Here is a 25,874-nt window from a genome sequence, read left to right as displayed (position 1 = left end):
GATAAGCATAGAATTGTGGGATTCCCCTAATGCTATATATGTTACACAGAAAGCTTTAGATCTCCGATGTAAGAATTTATTTTCCGAACTCCAGAATTGCTGCTCCTTTCTACCCCACTTCACTTTTATTGAGTACCCATAGGAGTTTTTTTATCTATTGGAATTTTCTTTTTTTTTCTCTCTCTTTTACTAAATCAGGCAACCTTGTATTCAGGGTCACCAACACAATTCTAAAAAAAACGTGCCTATAAGAATGAGTTATTTTCACGCAAAACTTCCTAAATTTTAATATGCACAGGCTATCGTATGCTAGGTTTCATGATAGGTTTCTTTCTCTACTACTTGGGGGTTCAATCAATCACCATTGATGTGCATTTAGGGCAGTCGCCCAGGGAGGCAGATTCCCTATTCGCCTCATGCCCAACCAACAACCTGCAGGGCAATAAAAATACAGATGTCTTTATTCATTGATGATGAAAAGCATTTGACAAATCTTTTTAAAAAATACGGTACGTGATGAGAGCGTACGTCTACTAACAAGATATACCGTACCGGTAATGGACCATTTGCAGTGTCAAGGAATGCTTCAGTGCATTCATGTCTTTAAACCTAGCCAACACAGTTCAACTTAACCTTAAAACTTGTCAGAATTCGAAAATCTCGGCTAGATGTCGAGCAGGAGCTTGTGTGTTTTCTAGTCATAGCTTACGTTATTAACGTATTACTGTATAATAACACGAGCAATGGTTCAATTCAACTAAGCTTGTCAAATAAGAGAAGCCCAGGACTTCGCTTTTAATACTTATGACGGTGTTATACGACACCACTTGCCATGATGAGCAGTTTGTGACAGCATTGCCACTTGCCATACCAAAGTGAAGAAAATTCTCGCGTCAACCAAAAAAACTACAGCTGGACAAACATTTCCACAATCTTAAACTGCCGAAAAACATTTATGCATTTTATAGACAGAACAATGAAATGGCTTCTAGTAAATTATATGCAATGGTCAAGCGGGTTGCGGGGCGGCAATGACGTCATCAGTTTCCGATCGAGCCTCGCTTCCCATCCAGAGCGCAGGACTATAAACAATGCCGCCAATATCAATAGTCTTATTCTCTTTGGTCTAGATCAAGTCTAGCTACACGCTACACTACCATCGTCTCAGTGTTGTAGTTTTCTGTTTTAGCACAGATTTACTTGTGAAGAATATGCCAGTTCGAAGGTGCGCGGTGGATCTTTGTAAGGGTTTCTTAAAAAAAAAAAAAAAAAAAAAAAAAAAAAGCGAACAAAATGTGCCATGTTTCACGATACCAAAAGAGGAAGAAAGCGTAATAATTGGATTATCACCCTTAAAAGTATAGACCCATTCGGCCCAGAAGAGTACGGTATCGTAAGCTCGCTTCACTTTAGGGATGGCGATTTTGAATTAGACGGCAGGACTTAGCTGCTTAAAGTCGAACCAAGGAAACAAGTCTTCAAAATCCGGGCCGCACTAATCACCGTGGTGATGAGGAAGAGGCTTCCGTAAGCTCAGGGGCGTAATGTTAGGGTCTGCAGGGCCTGTAATGCAGGCGGGCGCAGGCCTTTAAGGGGCCCCGTAGATTCCTCGCAAAAAAGAAAATAATAATAATACTGTACAGTAGCGGCGGTTGGGAATTAAAAGTGCGGGGGCAAAAAGTATACAAACAACAATCAGTACCCGGCTTCGTGGGATGTAGCGGACAAAACTGAAAAAAAAGGGGGGTTACGAAATGGTAAGATTTATGTTCTCTGAGCGAATTTCGACAGAGGATTAAAGATTGACAATTTACCCATTTAAGCGCGGTAATAGTAGATTTTTTTAGATTTTGATTCAATACTATACAAATAGAGTCTCCGTGGCTCAGGCGGCAGCGCGCCGGCCTCTCACCGCTGGGTTCTAAGTTTCAAATCCCGGTCACTCCATGTGAGATTTGTGCTGGACAAAGCGGAGGTGGGACATGTTTTTCTTCGGGTATTCCGGTTTTCGCTGTCATAATTCATTCCAGCAACACTCTCCAATATCATTTCATTTCATCTGTCATTCAATAATCATTGCCTCTGAGGAGAGCGACAGGCTTCAGCAGCCGGCACAATTCGTATCCTCGCCGCTGGATGGGGGCTTCGTTCATTCCATTCCTGACCCGGTCACTGACTGGAAACGGGCTGTTGATTTACAATATATAGAATAAAACTTTCACCAAAGGAACAATATTACAATTAAAAAGAAGTACGGTGTGATTATACAATTAACATCATTTAGTATTTGAGTAGGTACTAAGAAACTACCAGACAGTAAGGAGACTTCCAGACTGACAAATGCGCGGCAAGCGAGTGAATCATACCTCATTGTCCATGACCTTGGCAAGAAAAAAACCTGCTACCCTGCACATGCAAAGTCCACTACTTGCTGTGGCGCTATACAAATCGATTGGCCGGGGCGAGCGATATTTTGTGCGTATATCCGCTAATAATTTTGTTAATAATATAAAGGAAAGAATCAGCTGATAAGGCAACAGGGCTTGTACAGACTGCTCTTTTAAATAATTCCTGGCTTCAACTGGCTAAAATGGAATAAAAATGTAATTATTTCTCCAGAAAGTATGGGGGCCACTGCCCTCCCCCCCCCCCCCAAATCACCGCTACTGATACTGTATATATGTCACTCTGCACGGAAATAATCAGGGCGGTTTTGTAGAATCAGTCGAAATAGTTCTTTGTTTTTTACAATTTGTACGTAGAGGGATTGCCACATGGTTGCATCTAACAGCAGTTTATTGTAACAACAGAGCACAACTGTAAACAAAGCTTGCCCTTGCTCTCTCTCTAAATCGCGACAAGCTCCTCACAAAAGACCTACACCAAATGATTTAAAAATGTCCGACTCGTTGGCTGAACGGTCAGCGTACTGGCCTTCGGTTCAGAGGGTCCCGGGTTCGATTCCCGGCCGTGTCGGGGATTTTAACCTTAATTGGTTAATTCCAATGGCACGGGGGCTGGGTGTATGTGTTGTCTTCATCAACATTTCATCCTCATCACGACGCGCAGGTCGCCTACGGGAGTCAAATAGAAAAACCTGCACCTGGCGAGCCGAACCCGTCCTGGGATATCCCGGCACTAAAAGCCATACGACATTTCATTTCATTTCATTTAAAAATAATTACACCAATGAAAACTGACAGCAAAATATCATATTTTAGTTAAAAAATGATCATGTTTCGATACAACGACCTCGAAATTCCCACTTGCACAGATAAACGGCATTGAGAATTCGTCCGGCTTCGTTCCAGTCTTTCTTTCATTCGAGCGAAGTTTTCTGGTCTTAGAACTCTTTTGAAATAGTTACGGTTTTTATTCTCTACAGAGCCCGATTTTTGTTATGGATGATTTCCGACAAAAGAGTAGTGTCACAAAAATGTTGCAAAGTTTGGGCTGCGAAAACTTGGAAGGAAGGAGACAAGCTGCTCGACTAAGCGGTATGTTCCGAGCTGTCAGTGGAGAGATGGCGTGAAATGACATTAGTAGACGAATAAGTTTGAGTGTTGTCTTTAAAAGTAAGAAATATAACAATATGAAGATAAATTTGGAATTCAAGAGGACAAATTGGGGCAAATATTGGTTTATGGGAAGGGAAGTTAGGGACTGGAATAACTTACCAAGGGAGACGTTTAATAAATTTCCAATTTCTTTGCAGTCATTTAAAAAAAGGCTAGGAAAACAACAGATAGGGAATCTTCCACCTGGGCGACTGCCCTAAATGCAGATCAGTAGTAATTGAATGATAAATTGTTATAACCGACACTTCGAACAACCAAGTGGTTCATGGTTGGCAGCTCAGCTGTTAATCGACGGGGGCAGTCAAATACAACGTATTAAACTTTATTTTTAATGATCATTTTAATGATCTTGTTGTTGTTGATGTATGAGTCATCAGTCCATGGACTGGTTTGATGCAGCTTTTTACGCTACCCTATCCTGTGCTAAGCTTTTCAATTCTACATAACGGCTGCATCCTACATCTGCTTTTCATATTCATACCTTGGTCTACCCCTACCATTCTTACCACCTACACTTCCCTCAAACACCAACTGCACAAGTCCTGGGTGTCTTAAGATGTGTCCTATCATTCTATCTCTTCTTCCGGTCAAATTTCGCCAAATTGATCTCCTCTCACCAATTCTATTTAGTATCTCGTCATTCGTGATTCGATCTACCCATCTCACCTTCAGCATTCTTCTGTAACACCACATTTCAAAACCTTCTATTCTCTTTCTTTTTGAGCTAGTTATGGTCCATGTACCATGTTTCACTTCCATACAGTGCCACGCTCCAGACGAAAGTCTTCAAAAACACTTTTCTAATTCCTATATCAATGTCCGAAGTGAACAAATTTATTTTCTTAAGAAAGTCTTTCTTTGCTTGTGCTAGTCTGCATTTTATGTCCTCCTTTATTCTGCCATCATTAGTTATTTTACTACCCAAGTAACAATATTCATCTACTTCCTTTAAGACTTCATTTCCTTCGTGCATCACCTGACTTCGTTCAACTGCACTCCATTACTTTTGTTTTGGAATTATTTATTTTCATTTTGTAGTCCTTACACAAGACTTTGTCCATACCCTTCAGAAATGTCTGCAGTCTCAGATAAAATAACAATATCATCAGCAAATCTCGGGATTTTGATTTCCTCTCCTTGTATTGTGATTCCCTTCCCAAATTCCTCTTTGATTTTCTTTACCACCTGTTCTATATAAACATTTAAAAGGAGGGGGGACAACTGCAACCTTGGCTCACTCCTTTCTGGATTGCTGCTTCTTTTTCAAAGCCCTCGATTCTTATCACTGCAGATTGATTTTTATACAGATTCTTTGTCCTCGGTACCTGGTCCTGATCACCTTCAGAATCTCAAATAGCTTCTGTAATTAAATGTATAGTTATTCATAGGGTTTTATTTGAGGGGGGCCCTAATTTTTATTTTGGCAGGCGGGCCCGTATCGCATTCGTTACAACTCTGCTGGGTGACATGCATAGATTTAACTGCCCCACCCCCCTTCCTATTATTGAAGTCACTCTCTTTGTTTAGAATCAAGGCAGAAAATATCAACAATCAAAATAATGTCAAACCCATATTGATGATAGATCAGCGGCGCCGGGGGAGGGGGCAAGGCGTTTTCTGCCCCCACCTAAAATGATCTTAGGGGAGTAGAGTGCCATCCCCCCCAAATGATCTTAGGGGAGTAGAGTGCCATCCTCCCCCCCCCAAAAAATATTTTCCTCCTAGATGTTAAGTCCCCGTAAAACGTGGAGTTTGATAGTCTTCGAAGGCTAAATGTGAAATGAGAATAATAAATCTTGAGAAGGTGGCAGATGGTTTTATATCAGGAAATCATGTTAGCCCTTTCGCTCCCACACATTTCGGCTGGGATGTACAAGAAATCCCAGGCCCTTTTCTTGCTTTATTGTTGTATTTCACTAAATTATGCATATTTCACTTATTTATTGTCCAAATTGTATATTTTTTAATGTTTCACTTGTAAATTCATACTCTAAAAGATACTGAATGAAAAATAGTCATACACAAAAAGATATATAACTTTCCAAAATTTACTGACCAAATCAGAAAGTTTTTATTTTTCTCACATTTCTTCAAAATTTCAAAGACAAAAAAGAAAAAAAGGCTGGCCTTCAACCATCCATATCACTTAAAAAGAACATTCAAAAATGAACAAAACCATTAAATTGCAGAACTACAAACAACAGCGTTCACTTCCCTCCGACAACGTAGGTAGCTGGCGCATAAGGTCAATGCCTTCTAGATTTCGCTCGCTTCTTTCGGCACTGTACACTATATTCAGTGGTTTAGTTGGACCGGAATGGGCCGGAACGCCGTTCCGGAAAATATTTTGCCGCTTTAGAATGACGTAACATTTTTACATTCAGTAAGAATATCTTATAATCTATACATAGCGCTGAAACGTCATGGGTGTACAATGAGATCCACGCCGAAAAGAGGCTGCTGGTTGCGGTACTGGTGCTGGTTCATAAGCAGCGTTGGACCCTCTGAGCATTTATTTAACCCACAACCATATGTCAAGTCATGGCTACGAAAGGGGAAACGTTCAGCTGACGAAACAACTTGTCGGAAACATAAGGCCGCTGATTTTGACACTTAATATGAGTCCATTTGGAAATTGCTGAATTAATAAGGTGAGTTCCTGTAAATATTTTGTTCCAACTACATCACTGACTTTATTGAAGTTTGTTTAAGCGGTCGATATGAGTAGAACATTTCTTCCCGATTAATTTGGTGTATGTTATGCGTATATTTCAGAGCGTATTATATATATATATTGTGAAAATAAGAGAAGGGTTTCCTGTCACAGCAAAAGGATATGTAAATAACAGTTTCTCTCTTGCGTGTTTTATTTACCTACACAGTACATTGAAGTACTCTGTACTGTACTACTTCAGAATGTACATAATTCGTACAGCAAAGTTACTGTAACGAAATTCTCTTGTTTTCATCCCTCTTGATAGCAGTACAAATAGCATTAAGTATAGCGCCTGACGCATTGTAGTACGGCAATCATATCGCGAGTAAGAGGACCGTGAGATTCGTGCAGGAGTCTCGGGATTTGCAACTGCTGCGCGTTTCGATCTCAAGCGTCAACTTCACGTTGCAATATCTCGGGATGTAATTGACCTATTGCGATGAAACAAACGCCATTACTTATGTGATTTTCCATATTAACGACTGCTTACGAAATAATACAGGGTGTCCATTTAAAAAAACGTAAGTTGGTGTTGAAAATACTATTTTCGTACGTTTTTGACTGGCTCATAGTATTTACTTTAATTAGCCCCTTCCCTGCCTTCCTGCTTTGAAAGTCATTTTTCAATATCTCTTGTTGTTCCAGATATATCTGCGGTGAAAGGTTTAAGTGGGCTATTCTGTATACAGACGCTGGGAGTGAAGGGTAAGAAAGCGGGCATTCGTTCAGAAAACTGTTCAGGTGGTACAACTGGTGGTAGAGCGTTTCACATTTCGTATCATGATGCATAATATACAGCACGGTAATAGGATATTTATTAAGAAAATGTATTTATGAAACCTTCTAATTTTTTACTTGAGATTATTTTGCTAGTTTCGTACACAAAACATTCCTTCAAAATATTTACTGTATTTATGAATCAAGTTCTGTTTTTCCGTTTTCTTGTGAATAGTATTCTATTGAAAACTCCGTACCTATATGACTCCTTCAAAAATGTATTTGAGAAACAAACTCTATTATTTTTCTGTTTGTGTCTGACTATTGTTATTGTATAGGAATGTTTTCATTAATAGGTGTTCCTCACTTCACATGCCTCTCTGTGCGTGTTCTACGACGAAACTCGCGGACGGCAACTCAACACAACCCTGTTTAATTCTTTTTTTTTTCATGGTTGAATCTGCAATATTTTAAGACTGCTAGAGCAAGCAATATTGACAGGAAAAGATGCGACATACTCTCTTAATACAAATAAAACAAGCAGTAAGACATCCCTATCTAATCATTAGAATATAAATAGACACAGTTTCCGTGTGATATGGATGATGACGGCATTACAGAAACTGTTCAAGGAAAAATGTAGCACTGTCTTCATTAACTGTTGTGCATGACACTTGGATGAAACAAATTTAGACGACTCAGAATAGAATACAGATATAAAACAGTCAACCATGAATATTGGTAAGTACAGTATATATAATTCTTCATTAGAATATAATAGAATATTTCTAATTCCTATATCAAAGTGAGCAAATTTCTTTTTGACATTAATATGTTTTACAGCTGGGGATCATCTGAAAATTTGGACAGGGTAGGCGAAATAAAACTGCACCGGACAGTATTAACAATAGAACTGACGTGGGTTTGACACTTGTTAATGAGCATCGCAGAAGATTCTGGAAATGGCCTCATCTCAGGGAAAGAAAAACTGAGGATCCAAAAGTCCTGATTCCACTTCACTTGCAGAACTCCAACACGCAAAGGTTCGCTTTAAAGCACGCACAACAGTAAATTTGTGAGGATGCAGTTGCTGGTTCTTTTTGATAGTCTCGACACAACGACCTCTTAACTCCCACTTGCACAGATAAACAGCGTTGAGATTCCGTCGATCTTCGTTCCAGGCTTTCTGGTGTTCGAACTCTTTTGGGAGAGTTACGATTTGTATTCGCTACAGAGCCCGTTTTGCCGGGCTGAGTGGCTCAGACGGTTGAGGCGCTAGCCTTCTGGACCCAACTTGGCAGGTTCGATCCTGGTATTTGATGGTGCTCAAATACGTTAGCCTCTTGTCGGTAGATTTACTGGCACGTAAAAGAACTGCGGAACAAAATTCCGGCACCTCGGCGTCTTTGGAAACCGTAAAAGAGTAGTTAGTGGGACGTAAAGCCAATAACATTATTATCAGAGCCCGTTTCGTGCCATATTGCCACTAAGTTTTTCATTGCAGACTTTGCTGGAGGTTTTGCTCAAAAACTTCCAGTGTTAAACTCTCGCGCAAACAGTTCCGCACAGCTCTTCCACACTCGACAATGAACACGCGCTGTTTTATCGTGAGCACCATTCTGTGTTGCGTTCAACTGGTCACTAAACATGTCTGCTTATCTCACTCACTCACTCACTCACTCACTCACACCACACGTAATGACACAGGAAGTACTCGGGCGATGCGCACGAGTAGACATGTGACAGCAACCGGTTGATGCATCAAAATCACGGTTTCCAGCATGTCCTGTGATTCCAGTTTTATTTTTCCCAACCTGTATAATGAAATAGTGACACGTAACGAAATGTGTGACGTGATGTTACCTAGCAACAGTACCTTGAGAGCTGCATAGGACGTGGATCTGTATGGCCTGGCCATCCATCAGTATTTCACATCACATCTTGCAGGGTTGTTAGGTAACATCGTGTCACACATCTTGTTGAAAAACATAGTTATGTTAATTTGTTTTTTCCCAAAGGGAAATTTAACATATTTTAAGAAATACCTCCCTTGCTTGTGCTAGTCTGCATTTTATGTCCTCCTTACTTCTGCCATTGTTAGTCTACTACCCAAGTAACAAACCCATATTGATATGATATTAAATCTTGTTTTATTTATCTTCTTCTTTCTTCGATTTAGGCCTAGTTAGGACCACAGTAACGATTGACTAGCTGGTTAGTTCTTTTCTCCTCTCCTGTGGCATTATGTTCTTGGACTTTTCATTTTGCTTTTCCTGGAACCCCTTGAATTTATCAATTTTAGTTCGAAACATATCGGTATCTCTATTAAAGATTTATTTTGGACTGATGCCAACTTCATCCATGTCCTTTCTCGTTTCTTCTATCCATTTAGCAATTGCTCTTAATTTGATGATGACCGGTAGTTAAATATTTTCTTTGTTGTTCATTCATTATCATTTATTATTATTATTATTATATATACGCGTATTTCTTTCACGTCGCACCGATACAGATAGGTTTTATGGCGACGATTGGACAGGAAAGGCCTAGGAGTGGAAAGGAAGTGGCCGTGGTCTTAATTAAGGTAGGTACAGCCCCAGCATTTACTTGGTGCTAAAATGGGAAACCACGTAAAACCATTTTCAAGGCTGCTGACAGTGGGGTTCGAACTCATATCTCCGGGATGCAAGCTCACAGCTGCGCGCCCCTAACCGCTCGGCCAACTCGCCCGGTCAATATATTTTAATTTCTACGTATTCTACGATGGAATTTGCGGCCGGGAACTTCCTTTAAGAAGTCATTTCCTAATCTATCATTTCTGCATCATCTGATTTCGTTCAACCGCACTGCATTGCATTTGTTTTCAATTTATTTATATTCATCTTGTACTCTTTCTCTAACGCTAGCATGCTTGGTTTTGACCACCTGCTCCCAATGTTGTTCAGTTGAGCATCGTGTGCGTGCCGTGAAAGACATGTTTGACACAGTGCGTGTTTAGTGCGTTCGTTCTGAACTGCTAACAGGAACATGAACGACCAAAAGATCAATGTACAGTTTTGTTTTAAGCTTGGCAAGACACTGAAAGAAACGCATGCGATGCTGGTACGTGTTTATGAAGATCAATCACTGTCCTTGAAGTGTGTGTACAAGTGGTTCGCCCGTTTTCGAGGAGACCGGGGAAGTGTTTCTGACAACCGCCGTAGCGGAAGACCGGCGACTGCCGTCAGTGACGAAAACATTGAGAAGGTGAGGACATTAATCACGAACGATCGGCGATTAACTGTGCGTAAGATAGCGGATGAACTGCAGGTTAACCGTGAATCCGTGCGACAAGACAAATCGTTACGTAGAAGTTAGGGAAGAGAAAGACGTGTTCTCGTCTTGTGCCGCATCACTTGACTGACGATCAGAAGCAGGCACGTTTAGAGGCTTCGCAGGATTTTGTCTAAACGGCGGATGCGACACCAAATCTCTTGAACTGTATTGTCACTGAGGATGAAACCTGCTGTCTCAGGTACGAACCTGAAACGAAACGTCAAAGCATGGAACTGCGCTTCGGGATCCTCTCATTGGAAAAAGGTCAGAGCCGAAAAGTCACGCATCTCACTTTGAAAGGAAAGAGATGTGACGATATTCCTGACATCCAACGAAACGTGACGAGGCTTTTGAGCACCAACCCAAAGGAAGTCTTCTCGCAAAGTTTCCAGGACATGTATCGCCGATCTCAGCAGTGCATAGTTATGAGAGGGGACTATTTCGAAGGACAGTAAGGTCATTGTCGTGCATTGTTCATCTATGTTGATAGTACAAGATTATTCACCGAACTGTATTGTCACAGGTTGTATTAACAAAATTATTAGCGGAAATACGCACAAAAGTCGTTCTCAGCGGCTAACCGATTTGTATAGCGCCGCAGTAAGTAGTACCAAATACAGTAAAGACAATACGCGACACTTACAGATTTAGCCTTGTTAAAATGGGAGACAATTCGACGGTGGCGCTCCTAGTGACTTGACCTGAAAAGTCGCGCTAAATTCAAATATCAATAGAACTGCATATACGAGAATTGATAAATAAATTACGTTTAGATGTTCGAAGTTGCTAAAGCAATTCTGGATAAATTAATGAAGAATTATTAAAAGGTTATTATTTAAAGACTGAAATTAGACATATAAACAAGATGTGAAATAGACTGCTGTGAAATGGCTTGATCTTTATGCATTACTTTTTTTGCTTTAGCATTCCTGCCTGAACTTTTACGGTTAGATTTGTCTTTTTTCTCATTTTAAAAAAACATTGTATCATCACATTAAGACACTTGTCAATAAAAATATCGGCACATTCCTTACACACATGATGCAATGAATTAACATTTAAAAGCTGGGCAATTTTCCATGAAGCCCACTAACAGAAAGAAAATCTACAAAATCCCGGCTTTAATCTGAGAAGAGGGATAAAAGAAAGAAAAGTATGAAAATATTGCCAATAGTGATGCTTTGAGGAATATTTACGTACAATTAGAGTAAAAATGTAACATACCCTTGGCTGTATAGTCGAGGATTTTTAAAGTCGCTGGCCTGGAAATGATCTGAACAGATCTTATAATTCTTATATAAGCGTAACATCCTTTCTTTCCTGTACACCTTATCCAAATCACTTCTGTGACATTTCAAAACCCACAGATCACACCTACAACAACACATCTGTATTGAAGGTTAACTGCTGCACTGTACAATAAAATACGCGTATTATAGATTAAGCCAGTTAAAATATGGGTCGAGCAGGTCAGAAAATTATGAAGTATGTTACTATAAAAATCTCTTTGTCAGAATATATATACAAACACAATATTACATACATTTTCTTGTCACGAGAGGAGTGAAAGAAAGACCGCGCATTCTTCTCTACTTCATAGTTACTGCAGCCAAACACAGCACATACCTTTCCCCTCATGTTGAGAGGAGATATCAAGGAATGACACACGCTGCTATTTAATTAGGTCAACTCACTGAAAACGCATAAATAACACCAAAAAATTCACACACAAATACATGTGCTCTTATGACAGACTCAGTAGTTCTCAGGTCTACCCGCTAGAGAGAGCTCTAATAGCTGTCCCTCGATATCTCGCTGAGTGGCGCGTATTGTGTAGTACCGGTACCTACTTTGCATGTGTTGTGAGGAAGGGTAGCAGGGATATAGATATTTTTGCTAAGGTGATGGACACAGGTATGATTCACTCGCTTGCCGCGCGCATTCTTCAGCCTGGCAGTCTCTTTAGTGTCTATTAGTTTCTTAGTGTGTAGTCAAATAGTAAATGGCTTTTTTAAATTGTATAATCTCGCCGTACTTCTATTTAATAGCAATGCATATGTAATGATTGTTCCTTTGGTAAAAGTTTTATTGTATAGTATTGAATGAAAATCTCAAAAAACTATTATTACCGCACTTTACCTCTCTGTCGAAATTCGCTCAGAGATCTTCAAACAACTTACAATTTTGTAGCTTTTTTCTTCCCAGTTTTGATGTGTATTACTCCTGCCCGCGGCAGCTATATCCCACCCCCCACTTATAATTCCCAATTGCCGCTACTGATTAAGGTGTTAAGCCTATAAAATCTGACACCAAGGTTAGCTGGTTCAAGTCCAGAATGTCGGAGAGGTGGTGGAATACAATTTCTAATCACTAAATTGCGTGCCAAAAGCCTGGATTCAGTTCCGAACCTGCAGTGTCCATATGGAGTGAGAGCATATGACGGTGTAATGGTGATTCATCCATCGGATGGAGACATTAAGCCTTGAGCAGACCTCTTGGTGCTATTTGACAGGAGTAGGCTATGCGCTCCCTTTTTACTGTGAAACAGTGTATCATTCATTTAATATCATTAATGGTGGTGGTGGTGATTATTGTTTTAAGAGGAAGCACAACTAGGCAACGATCCTCTATATAACGCTAATCAGAGAGAAAAAATGGAAAGGGATCCGACACTTCGAAAAATGAAGTTATCGGCCGAAGAAAGACAAGAACCATGAAGGGCGTGAAAATGAAAGACACCCTAGGCCTCGCTACCTAACATCGTCAGGGAAGAAAAGAACAACAGTTGATCAAGTGAGGTCGGATAGGATAGATGAAAGTGAGGAGCCTGGCACAAATAAGTGGAAACAATGTCACGACTCAGCTAAGGGTCTATTTGTCATGAACCCACACTCCCTTTGATCTCATTAACTCCTTTGATGAGGTCAGGAAGGGCATCCGGTTGTAAAAACTTGCTACGAAGATTAATTTCATTTCAGAGAAATATTCAACAATTGCTCCGTCTGACTCCATGGTTAAATTGTTAGCATCCTGGCCTTTCACCCAATTCCAATGGCTGAGGGTCTGTGCTGTCTTCAACATGAGAATTCATCATAGGTAGGGCCCCATCCTCACAGACGCACAGGTCACCTATACGGCCTCTTCGTAGACCACACAACATTAAATTAGCAATTACTTCACATCTTCTGCAGATTCATTGTACGACAAAAGTTATATCATCAGTGGCGACTGGTGGTTATTATTCTACTGGTGGTGTCAGAAAATTCAAAATTTGTAAGCAAATCTTTCAAATTTGCAAGCACCGATAGGGCCTACCGTTGGTGCTTACTTACCTATGCTGTAAGTTACATGAAATACATAGACATTTATTGCAATAATTAATTCCAACGAACCAAAGGCTCATACAGAGGAATTGTACAATAAATAGTATATTCAGTGGCGGATCTACAAACTCTGATACATACAATGATAAAATCAGGTGACTTAAACAGTAAAAGTAGAACATCAATAAAGAAAGTGTTAATAATAATTTCTTGTGGCTAATTCTAGCTGGGTGCAGCCCTTGTAAGGCAGACCCTCCAATGAGGGTGGGCGGCATCTGTCATGTGTAGGTAACTGCATGTTATTGTGGTGGAGGATAGTGTTATGTGTGGTGTGTAAGTTGCAGGGATATTGGGGACAGCACAAACACCCAGTCCCCGAGCCAAGGGAATTAACCATTTAAGGTTAAAATCTCCGATACGGCCAGGAATTGAACCGAATCGAAGGGCACTGTGCTGACCATTCAGCCAAGGAGCTGGATAAGAAAGTGTTAAAAATAAATGAATTTATCCCTTACTATTCTATAGTCTTTTTAATTATACTAAGATACGGTACTTAAAATATTTAGTACTAAAAGTGAGTAACAATGCATAGGATGATTGACAGAGGGAGTGGTTGTTTTAAACATTACCTATGTATATATATTGACCTATGATGTACCTATTCCATAAATTTTCCTTTGCCTTTCGTTTGAAACTTTTTAAAGTAGGGTCAATTTTTACGTCAGCGGGAAAATTGTTGTACCAGTATGCTTCAATTGCTGAAAATATACAACTATTCCTCCCATATTTTGAAGAGTTGATATGGTACAAGGCCAAATCATCTGCATGTCTAGTTTGATACCCGTGGTTGTCTGCATTAGTTATTAAAGTAATGTTGTGAAATATTGTGTTTCTTTTTATTTTATACATTAGTATAACAGAATTAAGCTCTGTAATTATGCTGAGAGGTAGAATTTTGGTCTGAATGTACAGGTCTTTTACTGGGGTGTATAATGGTAAGTTAAATATATTCGTTATTGCCCTGTTTTGTAACACCATTAGTTCATTCAAGGAAGACCAAATTGCACATAAGTACTGCAAGTATTGCATTCTTTAACTGTGCTATTGTACACAGTAGCAGCGATTGGGAATTAGAAGTCGGAGATAAAGAAAAAATGCCCAGTTTTGTGGGATATGGGAGCGGGAGGGGGTATATGCATCAACACTGGAAAAATAAAAGCTACAAAATGGTAAGTTTTTAATATTCTCTGAGCAAATTTCAACAGAGAGGTAATGGTTGACGGTTTACCAACTTAAGTGCGGTAATAATAGTTTTTGAGATTTTGATTCAATATTGTACAATAAAACTTTCACCAAAGGAACAATATTATAAACGTACAATCGAAACCGTTTATAGCGACACCACTTTTAACGACGTATTGGATTAAACAGCGTAATCTAACGGTCCCGTCTAAATCGTATATATAAACACTGTATTTAAAAAAATTATTTAGTACGACGTCGCTTATTACATCATATCTTATAAGGCGACTTATTCTGATCACATATTCGTAGAAATAAATTGGCTATAAGGTCCAATGTTGACTTTTGTGTGTTACATATTTGGGGATTGCTGACAACAATGTAACGCTTATTTTGAATCAGTCTGTTAAATAATAATTTAAGAAAAGCCTAGGAAAACAACAGATAGTGAATCTGCCGTCTGGGCGACTGCCCTAAATGCAGATCAATAGTGACTGGAAAAAAAGGAAACATTAATCAAGACAAGCATTGCTGTGAAGATATCGTACAAGGAAAATGTTTAATATTGACGAAATATCAAACATATATGGTGATTAAAAAATGGGGAATCAAATATCTGCATCAGGAAGGAATGTTGGGTGTACCACACTCAATGGTTTCTGCAATTTGGAAGGACAGAGAGAAAAACCACAGTCTCTTTTCAAAGAAAATTCTTTAAAAATCAAGGGGGCCAGATTATCTGAGCACAAAGATACTGAAGAATACTTAGATAGTTTAAGCAGCAAAGTTGTGATAGTAAATATATCACACCTTCGCACTATATTTAGAAGTGAGAGATATTATTGTCAGTATTTGATTTATTATTATTATTATTATTATTATTATTATTATTATTATTATTATTATTATTATTATTATTATTATTATTATTATTATTATTATTATTATTATTATTATTATTATTATTATTATTATTATTATTATTATTATTATTATTTCATTTGTACATTTATTCTTAATATGGTAAGCTGGAAGGTCTCAATGTGGTAGAAGTAATTTGTTTTGTACAATGGCTGAGAAAAACATTGCTATTTTAACTTGGAAACTTTGTATTGCTCATGTGGACATCCCAAAGTCTGATGAGGTGGACTTGTTATTGTAGCCGAAAAGTTCCAATGACTTATGTGGAACACCCCAGTGTCCCTTGGTGGTGTTATTGTCTTGGGGCCAGAAAGAGATTCAAGGCATGGTCTTGACTAGAGGATCTACTCATGATTGGCTGGCCAGGATGAATCTAGACAGATCATGTAAGAGGAAGGGGAAGCTTATGTCTATTTAGGCATGTGATGATACGGCGAGGAACACACTGGTACACTGACAACTTCTGATACAGTACTGGAATGACACTTCTGCACTATACTGGACTGGACTTCAAACGTTCGAGGAACGTAGTCTTTTTATGTTTGTAAAACGTGGGTGGCCTACAATCTGTGGAGTGCCTAGGCACTGGGTATTGTATCACTTGTGGTGGCCTGGTATTATATGTTGGTGAAAGCTATCTCAGAATTTTCATAATTTATGTTAAGGTATGACAAGCGTGTATTGCTCAAGTGAATACATCTTGCTTGTTGATACTTTATTATTATTTTCTCTAGATCTACAGTAATAATACCCATTTGATCCTTTAAATGAGAAAAATAATATGTTCAGCTCATGCCAAAATTCACTCTTTCAAACTCTACATACTGTACAGAAAAAAGAAAAGAAATAAAACACGCAGAGAACAAAAATGAGCAAACAAAACAATGTTAATAAGAAAGAAAAAAAATCAAACGTACTCCATGGACATGCCATGAAATTCCTCAGATACTCCGGAAACGTAACCCCCAAAGTGAGGGTCACCACGGTAGTCATCCTCGGCCCTTTCATGCCACGTCCAACGTCTTTGCTGAATATTCCTGTTGTCTTCCCAGAATGTGAAGTTTAAATAAACATAATTAAAGGACATAATAAAGTTGAAATAAAATCAGCACATCTTGCTTGTTGCTTGCTTGCTTGTTGTTTTAAGGGGCCTAACATCAAAGGTCATCGGCCCAATACATCTTTAAAACAAGTGTTAGAGTCAGTGAACACAGAATTATGAGGTACTGTATCTATGTGATACACTGACTGACAGTGACAATGCAACACCAAGGAGGAGTGGTTCGAAAGGGATGAAAGTTGGGGAAAAAACAGAGACAGCACGGATGAATAATTGATGTTTATTTCAAACCGATATGCAGGTTACACAATGCGCACGGCATCGACTCAGTAGGATGTAGGACCACCGCGAGCGGCGATGCACGCAGAAACACATCGAGGTACAGAGTCAATAAGAGTGTGGATGGTGTCCTGAGGGATGGTTCTCCATTCTCTGTCAAACATTTGCCACAGTTGGTCGTCCGTTCGAGGCTGGGGCAGAGTTTGCAAACGGCGTCCAATGAGATCCCACACGTGTTCGATTGGTGAGAGATCCGGAGAGTACGCTGGCCACGGAAGCATCTGTACACCTCGTAGAGCCTGTTGGGAGATGCGAGCAGTGTGTGGGCGGGCATTATCCTGCTGAAACAGCATTGGGCAGCCCCTGAAGCTACGGGAGTGCCACCGGCCGCAGCACATGCTGCACGTAGCGGTGGGCATTTAACGTGCCTTGAATACGCACTAGAGGTTACGTGGAATCATACGCAATAGCGCCCCAAACCATGATGCCGCGTTGTCTAGCGGTAGGGCGCTCCACAGTTACTGCCGGATTTGACCTTTCTCCACGCCGACGCCACACTCGTCTGCGGTGACTATTACTGACAGAACAGAAGCGTGACTCATCGGAGAACACGACGTTCCGCCATTCCCTCATCCAAGTCGCTCTAGCCCGGCACCATGCCAGGCGTGCACGTCTATGCTGTGGAGTCAATGGTAGTCTTCTGAGCGGACGCCGGGAGTGCAGGCCTCCTTCAACCAATCGACGGGAAATTGTTCTGGTTGATATTGGAACAGCCAGGGTGTCTTGCACATGCTGAAGAATGGCGGTTGACGTGGCGTGCGGGGCTGCCACCGCTTGGCGGCGGATGCGCCGATCCTCGCGTGCTGACGTCATTCGGGCTGCGCCTGGACCCCTCGCACGTGCCACATGTCCCTGCGCCAACCATCTTCGCCACAGGCGCTGCACCGTGGACACATCCCTATGGGTATCGGCTGCGATTTGACGAAGCGACCAACCTGCCCTTCTCAGCCCGATCACCATACCCCTCGTAAAGTCGTCTGTCTGCTGGAAATGCCTCCATTGATGGCGGCCTGGCATTCTTAGCTATACACGTGTCCTGTGGCACATGACAACACGTTCTACAATGACTGTCGGCTGAGTAATCACGGTACGAAGTGGGCCATTTGCCAACGCCGTTTCCCATTTATCGTTCGCTACGTGCGCAGCACAGCGGCGCATTTCACATCATGAGCATACCTCAGTGACGTCAGTCTACCCTGCAATTGGCATAAAGTTCTGACCACTCCTTCTTGGTGTTGCATTTGCTCTGTCAGTCAGTGTATAATAAGTGCCAATTATGAGAATTTGAAAGTCGTGTTGATACAGAGACAGTGAAGGGTACTTATCTACATATATGTGCATTGTTCAACAGACTAACTGCAAATGGTGGCTTAGTCCTCACTTTCGTTTTCCCACTGTTTTAATTGTTGTTGTTGTAGATGTGTAGTCTTCCAGCAATATTTTGTGTGTGTATTATAAGAATATTTTGGTGTGTTGATGAGGTGCTCATGCACGGATTTTATTGAGAATATAGTTAGATATTTTAGAATCAGTGGTGTTATTGATAAACCTAGGTGCAGTTCCTACCTATTTAGTCATTTTCAGGAGGTTAGGTAAGGCCTGAAGCAGATGTACCAGTATGCAGCTTTTATGTACACGCCCTGGGAGAGAAGGAATTATTATCATGCTCTATTAAAATTCGAGGGATCCATTCTCGTGAAATCTGGTGCCCATACTACGGACATTTCGATTTTATTAATCTAATTTATTTCAATTATTTTATTTTATTTGAGTAATTCTATTTATTCAGATATTTTTATGATAGGTATTCAGAGAAAGATATTCATCATCATCATCATCATCATCATTTCTTCGCTCCAGCAAGCCGGGTGCGGTTGTGTACGAGCCTTCTCCAGTTTGTCCTATCCATCCACAGATGCTGCTCATATATGCGACACCAGTTCACATCTCTAATTTCAAGGTCCTTCAGTATCTGTTTTTCCCAAACATCACAATGTCTCCCTCTTGGTGGTCTCTTCCCAGGAACATTGTGGCCAAACTATGTTCGAGGAGTCCTATGAAGGTCCATTCTTTTCATGTGACCATACCATTGCAATCACTTCACTTCTAGAGTCTCCAGCAAGCTTCTTTCCAATCCAAGCTGTTGCTGGATATCAACATTCCTTATTTTATCCATTTTTGTTTTTTGTAAACAAGAACGGAGGAACTTCATTTCTGTTGCCTGAAGATGATTTTTGTTTGTCCAGTAAGTGTTGTTGCTTCCAGGCCATACGTCAATATAGGTACTAGATATATTTTGTACAAGCTGATCTTGGAAACTAACGGAAATGTTTCGTCCCAAAGTATTTGTCGTACAGCGTGATAGAATTTGGAAGCTTTCTGTATTCTGTTGCTAATCTCTTGATGTATGGTATTGTCTGATAATAGAACACTACCTAAATACTGGAAGTTGTCTACAATATCCATCTCCTCATCTACAATTCTTAGATAAACAATTGGAGAATTTCTACTCATCACCAAGCCAACTGTCTTCGTTTTGCTGATTTTGAGACCTGAAGTTGTAAAAGCTTCATGCCAGAGATCTAGTCTAGTTTGTACCCCCGCCTCTGTCTCACCCCATACCATTTCATCAGTGAAAACCAGGGCATTAGTTGCTGGATCCTTTATTTTAACCGCTTTTAAAATTTCATCCATTATGATTACGAAGAGAAGTGATGAAAGACAACTTCCTTGCTGGACTCCACTTTTCGTTTCGAACCAACCTGACCTTCCATCCTGGACCTGGACACAACACTTGGTTTCATCATATAATCGTTGTACTCATGCTATGATGTCATCGGGCACCTTCTTATGTCTCAAACATTCCCATATATTCCTCCGTGGTACATGGTCATATGCTTTCTCGATGTCCAGAAAAACAGTTATAAGTGTTTTACCTTTCTCCCAATACTTCTCATAGAGCATTCTGGTGGCAAAAATGAGGTCTATAGTTGATCTATGAGGTCTAAATCCATGTTGTTCCTCCTTTAGTGTAGGTTCAACATATTTTCTAATCCTGCTCTCAAGGATGGATTCGTAGATTTTGCAGCCATGTGACAGCAGAGTTATACCTCTGTAGTTGGTACATTTCTATCACCTTTTTACAACAATGGGATGATGACTCCTTGCTTCCAGTCATTGGGTATTATATTCTCTTTCCAGATTCTATTTAGTACCCCGTACATCCACTGTTGTCTAACCTCTCCTAGTGCTTTCATTATCTCAACACTTAATTCATCCGATCCAGTTAATGTGTTGTTTTACAGCTTAGATATTGCTGTCTTTACTTCCAACCATGTCAGACTAGTGGTATTAGTGCTGCCAAAATCATAAGGTTCGTCGTCTAATGGAGTGGCATTTTCATAACAGTTCAGCAAAGTTTCAAAGTGCCTTTGAACTCCTGTAATATTTTGGTCTTATCCCTAGTCACCTCACCATTAGGAAGTTCTACAGATCGGATGGATTCATTTTGAGTTCTTCTATTCTTCTATTCTTAACAATAGTGTATCACAGTTTTTATTTCCATACATACATACATACATACATACATACATACATACATACATACATACATACATACATTACCATTATAGACTGTTATGCCTTTCAGCGTTCAGTCTGCAAGCCTCTGAGAATTTACTAAACGTCGCCACAATCCTCGATTTGCAACTAGTGTTGTGGCCTCATTTAGTTCTATACCTCTTATCATTAAATCGTTAGAAACCGAGTCTAACCATCGTCGTCTTGGTCTCCCTCTACTTCTCTTACCCTCCATAACAGAGTCCATTATTTTCCTCCTCCATTCGCCTCACATGACCCCACCACCTAAGCCGGTTTATGCGTACAGCTTCATCCATCGAGTTCATTCCTAAATTAGCCTTTATCTCATCATTCCGAGTACCCTCCTGCCATTGTTCCCACCTGTTTGTACCAGCAATCATTCTTGCTACTTTCATGTCTGTTACGTCTAACTTATGAATAAGATATCCTGAGTCCACCCAGCTTTCGCTCCCGTAAAGCAGAGTTGGTCTGAAAACAGACCGATGTAAAGATAGTTTCGTCTGGGAGCTGACTTCCTTCTTACAGAATACTGCTGTTCGCTAACTGCGAGCTCACGACATTAGCTTTACTACACCTTGATTCAATCTCACTTACTATATTACCATCCTGGGAAAACACACAACCTAAATACTTGAAATTATCAACCTGTTCTAGCTTTGTATCACCAATCTGACATTCAATTCTGTTGAATTTCTTACCTACTGACATCAATTTAGTCTTCGAGAGGCTAATTTTCATACCATACTCATTGCACCTATTTTCAAGTTCCAAGATGTTAGACTGCAGGCTTTTGGCACAGTCTGCCATTAAGACCAAGTCGTCAGCATAGGCCAAACTGCTTACTTCATTTCCACCTAACTGAATCCCTCCCTGCCATTTTATACCTTTCAGCAGATGATCCATGTAAACTACAAACAGCAAAGGTGAAAGATTACAGCCTTGTCTAACTCCTGTAAGTACCCTGAACCAAGAAATCATTCTACCATCAATTCTCACTGAAGCCCAATTGTCAACATAAATGCCTTTGATTGATTTTAATAATCTACCTTTAATTCCGTAGTCCCCCAGTATAGCGAACATCTTTTCCCTCGGTACCCTGTCATATGCTTTCACTAGATCTACGAAACAAAAACACAACTGCCTATTCCTCTCGTAGCATTTTTCAATTACCTGGCGCATACTGAAAATCTGATCCTGACAGCCTCTCTGTGGTCTGAAACCACACTGGTTTTCATCCAACTTCCTCTCAACGACTGATCGCACCCTCCCTTCCAAGATGCCAGTGAATACTTTGCCTGGTATACTAATCAATGAGATACCTCGATAGTTATTGCAATCCTTCCTGTTCCCTTGCTTATAGATAGGTGCAATTACTGCTTTTGTCCAATCTGAAGGTACCTTACCAACACTCCACTCTAATTTTACTACTCTATGAAGCCATTTCATTCCTGCCTTCCCACTATACTTTACCATTTCAGATCTAATTTCATCTTTCCTGCTGCCTTATGACAATGGAGTTTATTTACTATCCTTTCCACTTCCTCAAGCATAATTTCACCAACATCATTTTCCTCTTCCCCATGAGCTTGGCTGTTTGCAACACCACCATGATGATTTCCTTTTACATTGAGAATATGTTCAAAATATTCCCTCCACCTCTCCAGTGATTCCCTGAGATCTATTATGAGTTCAGCTGAATTACTCAAAACACTGTTCATTTCCTTTTTCCCTCCCTTCCTAAGATTCTTTATTACTGTCCAGAAAGGTTTCCCTGCTGCTTGACCTAGCCTTTCCAGGTTATTACCAAAATCTTCCCATGACTTCTTTTTGGATTCAACAACTATTTGTTTCGCTCTGTTTCTTTCATCTACGTACAAATCCCTGTCTGCCTCAGCCCTTGTTTGGAGCCATTTCTGATAAGCCTTCTTTTTACGTTTACAGGCTGCTCTCACTTCATCATTCCACCAAGATGTTCGCCTTTTCCCATCTTTACACACAGTTGTTCCTAGGCATTCCCTTGCTCTTTCTACTACAGCATCCCTGTATGCCACCCATTCACTTTCTATATCCTGAACCTGCTTACTGTCTACTGTTCGAAACTTCTCACTAATCATATCCATGTACTTCTGTCTAATTTCCTCATCCTGGAGATTTTCTACCCTTATTCGTTTGCAGACAGATTTCACTTTCTCTACCCTAGGCCTAGAGATACTTAGTTCACTACAGATCAGATAGTGGTCTGTATCGTCGAAAAATCTGCGAAAAACTCGTACATTCCTAACAGATTTCCTGAATTCAAAGTCTGTTAACATATAGTCTATTATGGATCTGGTACCCCTAGCCTCCCATGTGTAGCGGTGAATAGCCTTATACTTGAAGAATGTATTCGTAACAGCTAAACCCATACTAGCACAGAAGTCCAGCAAACGCTTCCCATTCCCATTAGCTTCCATATCTTCCCCACATTTACCAATCACCCTTTCGTATCCTTCAGTTCTATTCCCAGCCCTCGCATTGAAATCGCCCATTAGCACTATTCCATCCTTGCTGTTGACCCTGACCACGATGTCACTCAATGCTTCATAAAACTTGTCAACTTCATCCTCATCTGCACCCTCACATGGTGAATACACGGACACAATTCTTGTTCTAATTCCTCCCACTGACAAATCTACCCACATTATTCGCTCATTTACGTGCCTAACTGAAACTATATTGCGTGCAATGGTATTCCTGATAAAGAGCCCTACCGCAGACTCTGCCCTTCCCTTTCTAACACCCGTCAAGTACACTTTATAATCTCCTATCTCTTCCTTGTTATCTCCCCTTACCCGAATATCACTTACTCCTAGCACATCCAGATGCATCCTCTTTGCTGACTCAGCCAGTTCTACCTTCTTTCTTCCATAAGCCCCATTAATATTGATAGCTCCCCATCGAATTCCATTTCATTCGCCAAGTTGTTTCCAATGAGTCCCTCGCCTGTCAAATGGGAGTGGGACTCCATTACTCCCATAGGTCCGAGGCTTGCTTAAAGTGTTCTGAGCTTAGTAAATTCATGAAGCAGGATGCTGCCCTACTTGCACATAGTCCAAGTGAGGATCTCTCCTCTAACGGGTTATGGACCATCGGTGAATTGTATAGTCCTAGCCGCCTGAGCACAAGGAAGGCCACGACTCAGAATATGTCCGAGATGCCCACTCCCATTCCATAGCAACTGGTATCCCGACTCTCAGGACCACTTACTAAGCCACTCAGCCGTTGCCCATGGTTCACGAACTAGGACGTGACTACAGTAACCCACAAACATGAACCATAGTTTTTATTTTCATCCTGTGTTATTTTGATAGCCAGATCTTCCTTGAATTTCTGCTTTATTACAAAGTGCAAATACTGTGCTGATCACTGGACCTACTCTCAAGCGATAGTCAATTAAATTCCTCGCTGTCCCACTCCACACTAATATTGTCCTGTAAAATACAGCACTTATTTAAGTTACTGGTACATTTTTATTTGAAGTTTTAACTTTATTCTGTTAATTAACCATTTAAGCGTGTAGCCAGCAAAATACAAACAATCAGTTATAATGATGATTCTTGGTCCTAAGATTTTTCTCATGATTTTTTATTCTTTAATTTCTAATTCTAATTGTTCCTTTAATCCATTTTGTTGTAGGTTGAGAGTTTCTGCAGTGTAGATTGCTTCTGTATTGTAATGTCATATCTTATTGTTCCATGAAAGACAATGTTTACTGTAAACGATTCTTGTTAGTTGGAAAGCAGTTTCCATCTTTTGAATTCTTGAAGTTATGGATTTCCTATCATTACAATTTCCTGTAATCCATTCACCTTCGTATTTGAATTCATTCACCCTTGAGATTTTGTTAGTGCCAATGATAATTTCATGTGGCGCATTTTTTATGTCAGTCATATATTTATACTAGGACAGGAAAAAGACCTGTAATGCTTCTATGCTTCTCCGTATAGCAGAGCAACATTGTTAATTTTTCAACCATGTGACTTGTGTATTATTATTATTCAGGATGGTTTGTGTTGCTGAGTTTGTCAGCAATGACGCTGGCCGAAAAAATGGCCCCTGCGACGTGCAACGCCTCAGTCAGCCTAATACATGTGAAAGGCCCACAGAAATTTAAACAAGAGCTGAGGAATATTCAAGGACTGTCGCGGCAAATTGTAACTTCCAAGATGCTTTTCTTAGGAAAGAACAAACTTTTCCGTAATGTCTACAATAAGGTAAGTAATGCCATTTACAGCTACTTAGCTGCATAAATTTTCCCATCTTAAAAACCAAGTATATTTATGAACCATGTTTAATTATTGTGCGACAGGTAAATCTCTTGAACAGTGGGAGCCAGTGAAGCAACATGGCTGCCCCTAGGAGTTGTCAGCCACTGCAGCAGGGGTGGTTCTAGAAGGGAATAGCAAGTTAGCACAACCCCCAAAATTCATATATCCAATAATGAAAGCAATAAATATTAATAATTAAAACTACAGGGGAATTACTCTAATATCCCATGTTGCTAAGATAATGGAAAGGATACTGGAAAGTAGAATAAGGTTGAGGGTTAAGAATCAGATACAGGAAAATCAGTTTGGTTTCAGAAGTGGAAGGTCAACAATAGAGCCCAGTTTCATTATGAGACAACTAATGGAAAAGCATTGGGAGTACGGGAATGATATGGTGATGAAATTCATTGATATTGAAAAGGCATATGACAGTGTCCCCAGGACCAAAGTTTGGGACAGTCTGCTGCAAAAAGGAATTGGACAGGGATTAATAAAAATGATCATGGCATTGTATAAGGAATGTTGTAGTTGCGTGCAAACACAAGTTGGCAGGACAAGTTGGTTCAAAATAACTAGTGGGCTGAGACAGGGAAGTGTTCTATCACCAATCCTGTTTACATTAGTCATGGATGACATCATGAGAACAGCAAAAGCAGCATATGGAGGAAGAGAAATGAACATGATGTTATTTGCAGATGATATTATGATTTGGGGAGAAGACGACAGGAAGGTTCAAGAACAGTTGAATGTGGTGAA

At 40.1% G+C, this 25,874-nt stretch overlaps 1 protein-coding gene across 3 annotated transcripts in view; it reads left to right on the top strand.

Annotated features, from left to right (window-relative positions):
* The window catches only part of LOC136885119 (uncharacterized), an 81,557-nt gene that overhangs the window by 29,212 nt on the left and 26,471 nt on the right, over nt 1-25,874 (top strand). For 2 of the 3 annotated variants that reach the window (XM_068229976.1, XM_068229974.1), the window contains exons 1-2: nt 7,621-7,752; nt 24,853-25,064. In XM_068229976.1, the coding sequence (XP_068086077.1) occupies nt 7,743-7,752; nt 24,853-25,064 (222 nt within the window). In that variant the 5' untranslated portion in view covers nt 7,621-7,742. Of the gene's footprint in view, nt 1-7,620; nt 7,753-24,852; nt 25,065-25,874 lie in introns of those variants that run through there. The other variant, XM_068229975.1, reaches the window with a different exon arrangement.

The sequence above is a fragment of the Anabrus simplex genome, chromosome 13, assembly GCF_040414725.1.
Source record: "Anabrus simplex isolate iqAnaSimp1 chromosome 13, ASM4041472v1, whole genome shotgun sequence".
Taxonomy (NCBI): Eukaryota; Metazoa; Arthropoda; class Insecta; order Orthoptera; family Tettigoniidae; genus Anabrus; species Anabrus simplex.
The sequence above is the reverse complement of the archived record's forward strand: the minus strand, read 5'-3'. Positions and strand labels throughout refer to the sequence as shown.